This window comes from Nymphalis io, chromosome 6 (assembly GCF_905147045.1).
Source record: "Nymphalis io chromosome 6, ilAglIoxx1.1, whole genome shotgun sequence".
Classification (NCBI taxonomy): domain Eukaryota; kingdom Metazoa; phylum Arthropoda; class Insecta; order Lepidoptera; family Nymphalidae; genus Nymphalis; species Nymphalis io.
In genome coordinates this window covers 8,164,629-8,177,532 of record NC_065893.1, presented here as the reverse complement: position 1 = coordinate 8,177,532, position 12,904 = coordinate 8,164,629, and the positions used below count along the sequence as shown (strand labels likewise).

At 30.9% G+C, this 12,904-nt stretch overlaps 2 protein-coding genes across 4 annotated transcripts in view; one reads left to right on the top strand and one right to left on the bottom strand.

Moving 5' to 3' along the window:
- Positions 1-269: 269 nt before the first annotated feature.
- Positions 270-9,694, top strand: LOC126768985 (probable phosphoserine aminotransferase). Its single transcript, XM_050487505.1, has 8 exons — positions 270-433; positions 518-648; positions 3,665-3,780; positions 4,937-5,098; positions 6,608-6,702; positions 7,542-7,711; positions 8,203-8,463; positions 8,594-9,694. Exons 1-8 carry the CDS (start codon positions 383-385, stop codon positions 8,697-8,699), a joined length of 1,092 nt encoding a protein of 363 aa, XP_050343462.1. The 5' UTR covers positions 270-382; the 3' UTR covers positions 8,700-9,694.
- Positions 9,695-11,709: 2,015 nt separating this feature from the next.
- Positions 11,710-12,904, bottom strand: part of LOC126768854 (sushi, von Willebrand factor type A, EGF and pentraxin domain-containing protein 1) — a 63,110-nt gene continuing 61,915 nt past the window's right edge. For all 3 annotated transcript variants that reach the window (XM_050487205.1, XM_050487204.1, XM_050487207.1), the window contains one exon: positions 11,710-12,699. In XM_050487205.1, coding sequence (XP_050343162.1) covers positions 12,668-12,699 — 32 coding nt within the window. In that variant the 3' untranslated portion in view covers positions 11,710-12,667. The remainder of the gene's footprint in view (positions 12,700-12,904) is intronic.

Here is a 12,904-nt window from a genome sequence, read left to right as displayed (position 1 = left end):
TAATATGCAGAACGACGCACGATATTTTTGATTTCTTTATGTGTAAGATAACATTTTATTATTGAAATAGAATTAATGTTGAACGAAAGTTCGTTAAAAACATAGGTCCGACACAATTTTTTATAATATTTAAAACTTTTAATAATTGTTAAATAAAAAAATAAATAATTTTAAAAAGGGTTCCAGCCTGACGTAATAGCATATTTTTATAGCGTAACAAATAGTTTAGTTATCACAATATTATCATTTATTGTATGAAACGTTCTTTATATAGCAGATACATTCATCGCGTCAAACCACTTATTCGGACGAAGACCAGTTGTTAGTGATAACTTATCCGGTGAACTCGTGTCGTTCGTTTTATAAACTTTATTTTAATAACATGTCCAAGATTCATAACTTCGGCGCAGGCCCAGCTAAACTGCCAGAAGATGTAAGTTGATGATTGTCATAACAAAGTTTTTAAATTGTAAATATTGCTTTAGATCGGAGGAATTATAACGTCAATGACTTTTAGGTGTACAACATACTAAAGAATGAATTAACTAACTTCGATGGTACGGGAATAAGTTTATTGGAGACTAGCCACCGCTCACCGACGTATTTTAAATTAAATAAAGAAGTACAAGACGTTGTTAGAAGATTATTGTAAGTACATAATAGTTTTTAATATAATTAAATGATTTAAGGCAGTGTAAATGTTTGTTGTTAGGTATAATTTTATAACAAGGAGACATGTAATGAATAACAGGTTTTTCTTGTTGATACGTATAGCACATTATTTATAACATATTTAATTTAGAAAACGTAAAAAAAATATTTACGAAAATCAAACTAATCTTTCGTAATCTGAAGAATTGAAAAAGGAATGTGTAGATTAAAAGTAATCATTGGTATAGTTTTAGGTGCTTGAATATTAAAGGGATTCATTTACAACGGAAACGATATTAATATTTAAATTTATGTATAGGTAACTTTTATTTGATCTAGCAACAAGCAATACCAAAAATCGGTCAGGTTATTTGAGTGTTCCTTTAGGAAATAACATAAATTATATAATAATCGTATTCTTTTTCTTGGTGGTAGGGCTTTGTGTAAGCTCGTCTGGTTAGGTACCACCCACCCATTCATCACATATTCTACCTTCAAACAGCGACTCTTGGTATTGTTGTGTTCTGGGGTTGGCGTTAGCATCTCGACTTTGGGTGAAATGTGGGGTGGAGGGGTACGGGGGGAGGTGTACAACCCCCTTGTACCACTCCCCCTCATATGATGGGAAATCATACACAATGTGCCAGTGGAGATTGAGTCCCAGTGGAGAGTATTAAAAAGATTTTTCTACAAAGACAATTACAATCATACAAAAAATTAGGCAAATAGGATAAACTAGGGCAAAGTCATATTATAGGTTAGGTTACTTTTGAGTCAGAACCGTACCGGCCCATGTGAAGAAAGAAATGGTTTATATTTCTACGGACGATGGTGGCCTAAATGCCCGTCTTCCTATTTTATGTAAAAGAAAACCTTATTCAAATAAATGTAAGTTAATTGTTTTTTTTAAAGAGCTAACGATAAGAGATCTCGTGACAGTAATTTAAGAACGATAATTTGTAAGATTGTCTTGCGATTTTAAGAAATAATGATAATATAAATTTAATAGTCACGAAATATAAGATAATTGATTTCTTCTTTGATACGAATAAATTTATTATTTAATTTGCATTGTACTCAATGTTTTTATCTAATTTAAAATGTAAAGCAGCCACTGCGTCGAGCACTGATCTCTGAATAGTACTCATTCTCAGACCTTATATTCAATAAAATATCCACGCTTACTAATAAATAGGAATGGCAATCATACATTGTTAAGGTTTCAAAATACACATCTAACTTATAAGTGACATATTTTTGAGCGTTTGATCAATGAATTACCTCATAGCGCTGTAATTTCATCATCGTTTCTTTGGTATTGAGATCAAATCTGAGTTTACTGTATGATATAAGTTTCAATCCTCAATAGTAACGTTTTTGATGACATATCATTTGCACATTTTCAATGATGGTGTCCTGAATACGTCCTTAAATATTCATATCATATTTGTTTAAATTTTGGATGTAATTAAATATGAACTATTTAATATTTTATACGACTGTATCTGGCATACAAAATTACAATAAAATTAATAGACGTACAAGTTAATTACTCAATGTAAATATTGTCGAATAATGAATGCGTTGGGAGTTCGGAGCTACTCGTTTATATGATACAATGGTCTTTGGTTGATTACAAATTGTGTCGCCTGAAAAACATTGAATCGTTTGATTTATATATAAATTATCTTTGAACATTTGTATTCTTTGAAGTCTAGTATGTTTTTGTGTATCTGATATTTTATTATTACGCCTCCAAGTAACTTTCTAGCTAAGATATTCAATTTTGTTTAATAACGTCATATCATCTGCCTCGATTGTCTAGGGGCTAGATGTAAGGCCACAGACACGGAGGTCCTGGGTTCATTTCCCAGGTCGGGCCAATAAAAAGTTATTGGGTGTATCTGTCAGAAAATTCCCCATTAAATTACAAACAATCAACCAATATATCACATTTTTAATATGAGTGAGATTCAAATTAAGTTTAGTTTTACGTTACGTATAAATAAAATTTTATATACCACTTCTCCGTGGTTTATTCAATAGAGATACAATATGATTATTCTCCTTATTTAAGCATTTTCGAAAGCGACAAATCTTTTGTTTAATATTTTACTGCATTTATATTTGTCATTTTTTAACTTATTTGGATAATCAAGTTAAAAGTTATGTTTTATAGAGCTTATAATGTATAATGTTTCGATATATTTTAATTTCTTACTTATACATTTGTTTACAACGAGCAAAAACCTCGGCTTCATCAGCTTGTAATTCAGTTGTGATGAAAATCCTTCAAAACTCATCCATTTAAACGTACATAATTCCCATTTGAATTATACATATGTATACAATATATAAATTATTAAAGTAATAAGTGTCAGTGGAAGTCTTAAATAAAAAAAATATAGTGTCGTTTTTGGTAAATCGTAAATAGCCATATTAATTTACAAAGAGGCAATTATTTCTGAAATCACAGCGACACACTTCAATTTTATTTATTCGTATAGTTACATTTATTAAAATGCAAAAATTCTGTGCTTTATTTTTTATACAGACACGTAATATTCTCATTAATTCCGTCACTTTGTATGTTGCGATTTACGGCTAAGCTTCGTTAAACACCAAGATTTACAAAAACAATTGTGGAAATAATTTGATAGGCTCTCCAGTATGTATATTTATATTCTGAAACTAGCATTACATGTTGTTAATATACGCGAATTTCTCAACTTCAATGAATTAATTATATATCTGTAGCAAGGTATTCTTTAAACGATATGCTTAAAATTCGTAGTACCTACTACGAACCACAATTTTTGATATCTATCAATTTGTTTCTGCCACATGTGTATTCCACCAACCCGCATTGGAGCAGCGTGGTGGAATAAGCTCCAAACCTTCTTCTCAAATAGGGAGAGGAGGCCTTAGCCCAGCAGTGGGACATTTACAGGCTGTTACTATCAATTTGTAGAAATTATAGGAAAGATAATTAACGTTAATAATTATTTTTCAGAAATGTCCCAGACAATTACAAGGTTCTGTTCTTGTCTGGAGGCGGTCAGGGTCAATTTGCCGCAGTGCCACTGAACCTGATATCTAGAACTGGAACAGCCGACTATGTTGTTACAGGTAAATTATAAATGTAATATTTCTTTCTGGTCAATTTGTTCATTACGTTGCGTTATATCGGTAGTTGTTTGTTACCACCTCGCTCGGTTTTCTGCTTCTCTTTTTGCATGCTTCATTGCTCTGCACATTTGTTATTCTTAGTGAGGTAAAAACTTATAATTGTGCCAGTGATAGGTGAAGGCCTCGCCTCTTAGGAAGAAGGATTTGGAGCTCTTTCTCCACGCTGTTCCAATGCGGGTTTTTGCATACAAAAGTTGTATATTTTTATTTGACGCATGCAGGCACAAGATGAAAACAAATTAAGCACATAAAAATTCAGTGGTGCATGCCTAGGTTGTAACCCACAGTCTTCAATTAAAATTCACATGTTAATATTCCACCACTAGGCCTTCTCGTCTTAATTAACCACATGTTATATATAAAATTAATTTGAAGTCGGTAGTAACTTCATTTTCATATAAAAAGAGTTTGTTGGCTTTATTGACATACAAATAGGATAATATAAAATGAGAAAAGTCTTTATAACTGTATTTGTCTTTATAAATTGTATGGGATCAACACAAACGAAATAGCGCTCGAGATGAAGTAGGTACATAAATAATTTGCATTGCTAATAACATTAGGAGCTAGTTAAGGAAGGAAAAGCTTGTGATTTATTTCACAACCTCGTGTTTTGACCTAAAGTTATTATGATTATATTAGGGACAATACGGATTCATCTTAGTTTTATATTTACTAGGGTGTTTTATAGTACTCGCTCAGTAGTTGAACTACCTACTGTGCGAGTACTATAAAACACTTCGAAAATAATATTTCAGGAAAACATATTAATTTGCATGTTTCGATTTTTTTCTTTTTTTTATATCCATTTTATTTAATTGATAACACTAAATTTGCCAATAGCTAAAGAAAAAAAAGAAAATCGGTTGACAGAGAAGACTAAACGGTTTTGTCTTTGTCTATTTATATATATATATATATATGTAGGTATCAGAATTAGGATGGATATTTATTTGGTTATTTAATAATAATTTTATTAATAATTATAAAAAAAATAATGTTTATTACAATAATCTAGACTTTTATAATTATCATTGATATTACTAATAAGTACTATTTAAGTATATTCTATGTAACACTAAATCATTATTTCAAGGTACATGGTCCGCAAAAGCTGCAAAGGAAGCGAAGAAATACGGCAAAGTGAACTTGGTATTGCCGGCTACTGATAGATATGTCGACATACCTGACCAGTCCACTTGGAACCTCGACCCTAATGCTTCATATGTACACATTTGCACAAATGAGACCATTCACGGTAAGTATACGACGTGGTAGTTAAGAAAATAATGAAAAGAATTCATATAAAAGGCTCGTCTCGTTAGGCATAAGTACTCCCGCCTTCTATGAAGAAGGATTCGCGGTTGAATACGCAACGATGCTCGTCAGATAGACGCCAGAATCACAATTTTGTTGTAGGCAAAGGAAAACAGTATACTTGAAATTACACCGCAAGAGATAAAGTAGAATACGATACAAAAAACAATAAATGTAGAATTAAGAAAATATTGTTTTATGGCAAATCATAAGTTAACATTGAGGCTGCGGTGTTCTAATATTTTTTTATTTAGCTCAAGTAAATGCTATCATATGCTTAAAATAGGAACTGCTATAAATTTTACATAATTAACCGCCCTTCTAGACACTCCCAACATCCAAACTAATGAAAGCTAGTATTCGTTTATAGATTTTCAGAAGTAGGCTAAGCAAAAAGATTAAATAAAAATAAGGAGCGTGGTTACAAACGTAAGATATTTTCTATTTATTCGAGAGAGTGAATCTAAAGAGGTTTAGCATTATTAAGTTCAGACTACGTTCATATTTTCAACACAAACTATACGTATTCATATAGCGTATTCTAACCAAGATGAATAAAGTCAAAAACAACTTTTACATCGAATTGATGCGATATCATTCGTCGAGATCATCATCAGTCGAGATCGTGAGATGTCTATGAATTTGCAAAAAAAATTAATTAAGTGGAATAGTGTTGTATTATAAATAAAGATAAATTAATCAAGAACTGTTTGTAGTACATGAGAACTATTATCAAATCGCTTTAAATATGTAAATCTATGGTTTGTTTTTCTTTACTCTTTCTTCGATTGGAAAGGGTATAGACAGATAATATTTCAAACTATAGTCTTTTTAAACTTCCTGTCCTTGATTTTCTAGTAGAAATCGTATGTTTACGTGCTTATTATGTAGGTTAACATATGTAAATTATTGAAATAAAAATATGTCCTCTGCTCGATTGTATTTATCAGATAACGCTTCGTTTGTAGATATTTCACGATAATTTCTCGCAAGAGTATATAATAAATATAAATATTTTATAATATTTTTATATTATATATATATACATATATAATATATATATATATATATATATATATATAAATGCAATTAATGCAAAGCTTATACGATAAATTTATTTAAATCCATTATTTGTGTTTATACTGCTTGTGGTTTCAATATGAATAATTACGCGAGTGCATTATGTAAATAGTGAAAAATAAACTGAAAATCTGATTAAGTTTACATACTCGTAATACTTGCTTGGCGTTCTCGCTACTTATTTATCTACATGGTATTTGTCAGAAAATAAGTCATCGCATACATACCTGTCTTCTTGAACTGTTCTAAACGCAACGATTGTTTGATTTAAACAAAACAGAACAGAAAAACAAACTGACATCTATATCTATAATATATACATTATTCTTTTAGTATATTTGTAGTATACTCCATGAATTATTTTTTTTAGGTATTGAATTTGATTTTGTACCTGATACGAAAGGAGTACCTCTGGTTGCTGATATGTCTTCAAATTTTATGTCTAAAAAAGTCGATGTTTCAAAGGTCAGTATAATTTGCAACAAAAATAAAATCTTATTGTATTTTATTTTTGTGATTTAAATTATAATAAATATTACGATAAGCTCATTAAGAGGTGGATACCGTCGTTGACCTTGCTCGATTGGTCGTTACCGATAAATATTACTTACGCCGTTTCGTACCTTTGTACTCTGTACTTGTGGAGAAAAGTGCCGCAGGTACCTGCTGCACACTGCTTTGTTATTCGAGAGGGGTTCCATCATAATTGCGCGCTTCGATAACGTGAAAAAACTTTAAGAAATATTTGGTTTTGGTAACATCCTGTGAATGTCTCACTGCTGTACTAAGGCCTCCACTTCCTTTTTGAGGAGAAGGTTTGGAGCTTATTCCAACACGCTGCTCTAATGCGGGTTGGTGGAATACACATGTGGCAGAATTTCAGCGAAATTAGACACATGCAGGTTTCCTTTATATTATGAATTATCTTAATATATAATTATCTTTATTAATTAATATATAATTATCTTAATTTGTGATATAATTATAGCACAAATTAAGCACATGAAAATTCAGTGGTGCTTGCCCGGGCTTGAACCCGTGTTATAGACTGATCAAAATTATATACTGGTTGATAAAAAAATCAAAGAGGAAAAATTAAATTAAATTAATTGCTTTAAATTATATTAATTAACATATATATTTAACAGATAAATTTTACCGAGAAAAATGGTTTTAATGAAACATTGATAAGCGCGCTTCACATATATCCACGGCTTAAAAAAAGCTAATACTTGATAATCCTTTCATAAGAAACAAAGAAAGCGTAGCGAATTAAAAATAATTTCAAACATTTTATTCTATAGTTTGGAGTTATCTACGGTGGTGCACAAAAGAATATTGGTACAGCGGGAGTAGCTCTTGTGATCGTTAGAGAAGATTTGCTCAATCAAGCACTACCGATTTGTCCTTCAATTCTCGATTGGACTGTAAATTCGAAGGCAGATTCTATACTCAACACACCACCTATGTTTGCGTATGTACTATACTCTCACACACATAACGTTGCATCAAAATAAGGTGTATACATGACTAAACACAAATTTTATGTATAAAAATCAAAATTTAAATATAATAACTATTTAATAGTAAAAGTTAAATTAGTATCATTTTTGTGTTGAATTGTGATCCATTTTTATTCTACGTACGAAATTAGTGGTGGCAAAGTTCGGAAAGTTAAATATTTGAAATAAAATGCTAATTTCGCTTAAAATATTCATATATTTCTAAAATTATGAGATATTCGTAAAGCTATGTCATAAAGCTTGTCTACTCATCTCTCGACTTGGATTACCGTTTCATCGGACTTTGATAATATTCATAAGGGAATAGAGACTATCTACGACTACAAACACTATAAAACTTCCTGTGCAATTGGCAAGCCTTTGAAATAGTATCGTAATCGAAAGTCTAGAGGGTATTTCTAATATTATACACACGCTTTTAGTAATATTTTAAATATTTCAGGATCCAAGTTATGGGAAGAGTTCTACAATGGATTGAAAGGTTGGGAGGTTTGGACACGATGGCTGAATTGGCCAAAAAGAAATCTTCACTAATTTACGATATAATAGAACAATCAAATGGCTTTTACTATGCACCTGTCGCTAAGAATGTCAGAAGTAAAATGAACATTCCGTTCAGGATAGGTAAAGCTGATGAGGCCTTAGAGAAAGAGTTCTTAAAAGGTGCAGAAGCTTTAAACCTCATCCAACTTAAAGGACACAGGTGAGAATTTACCCCTTATTTATTTAGTTCTTAAGCTGTTTTGTTTATCTAGATTTGAATATTGTACAAGTTGTGCAAGCATCACAGTAAAAATAGTTGACGTTTTTCACCGTGTTTTTTTAATTATTAGGGACGTCGGCGGAATACGTGCTTCAACTTACAATGCGGTCACAGTAGAGGAAGTAGAAACCTTAGCTAAATACATGAAAGAGTTCTACAAGAAGCATGCTAAGTAAATTCGAATGTCATTTCTTGTTTTTACAAAACAACATTAAAATATTAGTACATAAGTTTGTCTTGTTATATATGTGTATACTTAGAGCATTTGTTTTCAAAACATTTTTCAGTCTTTAGTTGTCTTGATCTAAGAATTATTTGTTATTACTCTAATATATTTATAAGATGAGCTGTTTTAATTATATTTTTCAAAAATTTACTAAACGTAATATTTTATAATAAAATGAAACTAAAAACTACAATTCTTCCAATTATGATTTGTGCTTGCTTTGTATATATATATTAACATCAGATATTATTTTCCTTTGATCATATTGGAAAATATAATTGACTTAAGAAATAAAATATTTTACTATCAAGTTTTTATCTTGTATAATTTCAAAATTGTATCAAACCACACGTTACTTTACCTCGACAATTTTAAATTGCGAGTTCATGTGCATACAGCATTACATTACACAATAAACACTCGGTTTTTTTACAATGCGGTCTACCCCTAAAATTTAGTCTTGTTTAAAGTTGAAATTGAGTCAAATGTATATATCTAAGTGAAGTAACCACAGCAAGGCAAACTACTTCCTCTAACCATATGAACAAGGATTTCCAGTTACTCCCATCAGCTCGCTCCACTTCGGATCAATGGATAAATGATACATTTTTAAGATCTCTAGGAATATGTAGGTGCCCTATGATGTTTCTAATACTACCGAGAATAACATACAAAAATAATGAGTTTCCAGAACAAGAAAAGTAGATTTTTCGTAGTTTTTTTTATAACAGATATAATTAAAAAAATACTAAAGTCTATTCAACTCAAAGTCGACTGTCCTTTTGTAATCATCTAAGAAAAAACGCTCGCCACGCGGCACTAACTCGGGCAAAGTTTATAACCTTGTTAATATTTGTTTCTATTAACGGATATATAATGTTTCAGAAGTATCTATCTGTCATAGAATAGACGAGTATTTGAATAATAAAATAAAAGTATATGCTACACTTTTGTTTTATTGATTTTTATCTCCTTGTATATATGTCCTATAATTTAAGATAACTTGCTTAGTGATTCAAACAGGTGTTTCTGTATGTAATACTATAATCTATTTAAGAACAGTGTAATCTCATTGATTACATAGATTAGGTGCTTCAAATAGTTTCGATATCGATAAAATTGTAAGTATTTGTTTGTTAGCTTTGCCGATTCATGCAAAACCTATTGATCGGAATGCTATATTATAGTTTAAGTCAGGACAACGTTGTATTGTATATTGCTTTAATAAAGTTTAAATTTTATATTTCGTGCGTACATTTTTAAGAGATATAATAGTTTACTATGACTTGGTCAAAGTGAAATCATCTCATGTCGTATATACGCTTTGACACGTATATACGACTTACCGAGGAGACCAGGACCCCCGAAACTGGTTTACTGGTGGTAGGGCTTTGTGCAAGCTCGTCTGGGTAGGTACCACCCACTCATCAGATATTCTACCGCAAAACAGCAATACTTGATATTGTTGTGTTCCGGTTTGAAGGGTGAGTGAGCCAGTGTAATTACAGGCACAAGGGACATAAAATCTTGGTTCCCAAGGTTGGTGGCGCATTGGATATGTAAGTGATGGTTGACATTTCTTACAATGCTAATGTCTAAGAGCGTTGGTGACCACTTACCATCAGGTGGCCCATATGCTCGTCCGCCTTCCTATTCTATAAAAAAAAAAAAAAAAAAACTATGGCAAAATAGTCTGAGAGAAAGTGGTAGTTCCGTTTGTGAGTGAGACAGTCTAACTACAGGCACAAAGGAAATAACTTTTTCCAAGGATGTTGGCGCATTGGCGATGTAAGGAATGGATAATATTTCTTACGGCACCAATGTCTATGGGCGGTCGTGACCACTTACTACCAGAAGGCCCATTTGCCCGACCGCCTACCTATTTTATAAAAAAAAACATGAAGCATTCTTGTCACCGTTTCACACGGTCATGAATTTGTACTATGTCAATAATGTGGCTATTTTAATTTTTTATTTGTTTATATATAACGCTTTAATGTATAAAATTCATATGTTCATTTCAATATTAAATTGACCTACCTAGTTGTATATACAACTTAATAACATGCTTCTGTCACGATATTGGTTATAAAAAAATACTAATCTTATGTAAGGCATATACATATATGTATATATAGATATACATATGTTAGTAATGTTTTTGTCACACTCCATAACTTCTAAGATATGTAATCTCGCTTGTCAACAAACGAATATAGTAATTTATTGATAAGCTATAGTTTTCTAATAAAATTCTGATATATCTTACCGTTTTAATCGTTTTAATATGTTTCTATACTTAATAAAAATGATTTGACTATATTATTCGCAGTTGTCATGCTGCTCATTCGTTTGTAAACAGTTTAATTCGCGTTGGATGTCAAATTGATGATGTATTCGTTGATTGATTGTCTAATAACACGAAATGATTGATTTTTAACTTGATCAATATTTTGTTAGAACGAAAAATGCAAAAACAATATTAATAAGGTCCACATGACATGACAATGCGGATCTGCATCAATTGTTTTTCCAACATCGCTCTTGTTATTGTTTTGTTTATGACAGCAATTTGTATAAAATGTCTCCTTTTGACGTATTACCTAATGGTGTATTCATAGCAAATTCTTAAACGTTGGATTATAATGATGTCATGTTGTATGATATAGCCAGTGTAAGCAGTGTTGTCTCGATTGACGCCATTGTATTACTGCGAAGTCTCTGCGTATTCTGCGTATTATTTTATATGCGCTAATGACACACTGCCAGCGATTGAATCTTGTCTAGAAAGCGCTTTAAAGGCACGTCATGTGCGTCGAAAAATACGGACTAAAGTCTAAATAAGTTTGTTTATTGTGGATTTCAGTGGCTTTTCGACGTGTTATGTGATATTTATAGGAATATAAGGTCATTATTTGTTGTTTTTGGTATAATTGGTATTAAAATAAAACAGATGTTAATTAATACGTAATGTTAATTTATTTTCTTTGTAAACATATTACTGTTAAAGTAATCACTAATGTGGTTATAATTGTGATGTGATACAAACCACTCACGAAATCAATGAGTATTATAAAAATTATTACATTTTTCAATTGCGATTAATATTTTTGAATACATAAATTTCATTAATTGGACGATTTATTTCAAATAACATAAAAATCATTATCCCACTTTATATAAAACATTCTATACATTCTTTCATAATATACAACCACACACATTTTTACATATATCGATATGAAATACAGTAAGTACAGTCCGGTTTATAATACAAAACGTAAACATTTAACTTATAATATCAATACAACATTTATGAATCGATCATTGCTCGCGCAATGCTCAATGCTTACACCTAAAATAAACGTAGAATTAAAATTAACGCATTTGAGGTCTACTATAAATATACAAAAATATTATAAAGTATATTTACACTTCGTTTTAAGAGCTATAATTGCATCTGATTGTCCATTTTGTTATTACGTAAAATTCAAATGATAGACCTGCTTTTCGTTATGGCCTTTGCCTTAAATATTTGAGCATTTTATTTGTTGTTGATAGTAATCTCGGAACATCAACACATTCACTGTTTCCTGTCAAATAATCTTATGGCCAAATATTGTCGCTATAAAATTTCGTTTCAGCGTTTAAAGTGATTTGTGTCATACAAATATTACGTTTGGTGGGGGCTGCATATTAAACAGTGAGTGTGTTAATCTACATAATTTAAATTAAACTAATTAATAAAGCTAGAAGAGTACAAAATTCTATAAAAATATCTCTCGGCAATATAACCGATATAATTAAAGTTCATAAAAAGTTGTAATTGTATAAAAAGGCACCGAGAGTTGAAACTAATACGATGTAGTATTATGTAAGTTTGACCAGAATACGACAAAACGCAGTCCTTCGATATGTTTATTGACCCTCACTGTCGCTGTCACTCTTATCTGAAACGAAACAAACGTGTTAATGTTGCATCATTGTTATGTCGTCATGCAAATTGTTTGTCTTCAAGTAACATAATATCAACGCTGCGAAATAATTTATGTACATAAATGAAATCATTTGAATTATTGGCGAATGTTGATAGCGTGCAATATAATTTAAAATAAATAAATAATTCAGCGCGGCTCAATATTTTGATATAGCGTG

What these genes read in the sequence shown, in the direction of transcription:
- LOC126768985 (XM_050487505.1), top strand. Translation starts at nt 383, where the DNA reads ATGTCCAAGATTCATAACTTCGGCGCAGGCCCAGCTAAACTGCCAGAA. An exon ending in AGCCGACTATGTTGTTACAG is followed by an intron (nt 3,781 to 4,936) that starts GTAAATTATAAA and finishes CATTATTTCAAG; the next exon opens with GTACATGGTCCGCAAAAGCT. An exon ending in AAAAAGTCGATGTTTCAAAG is followed by an intron (nt 6,703 to 7,541) that starts GTCAGTATAATT and finishes TTTATTCTATAG; the next exon opens with TTTGGAGTTATCTACGGTGG.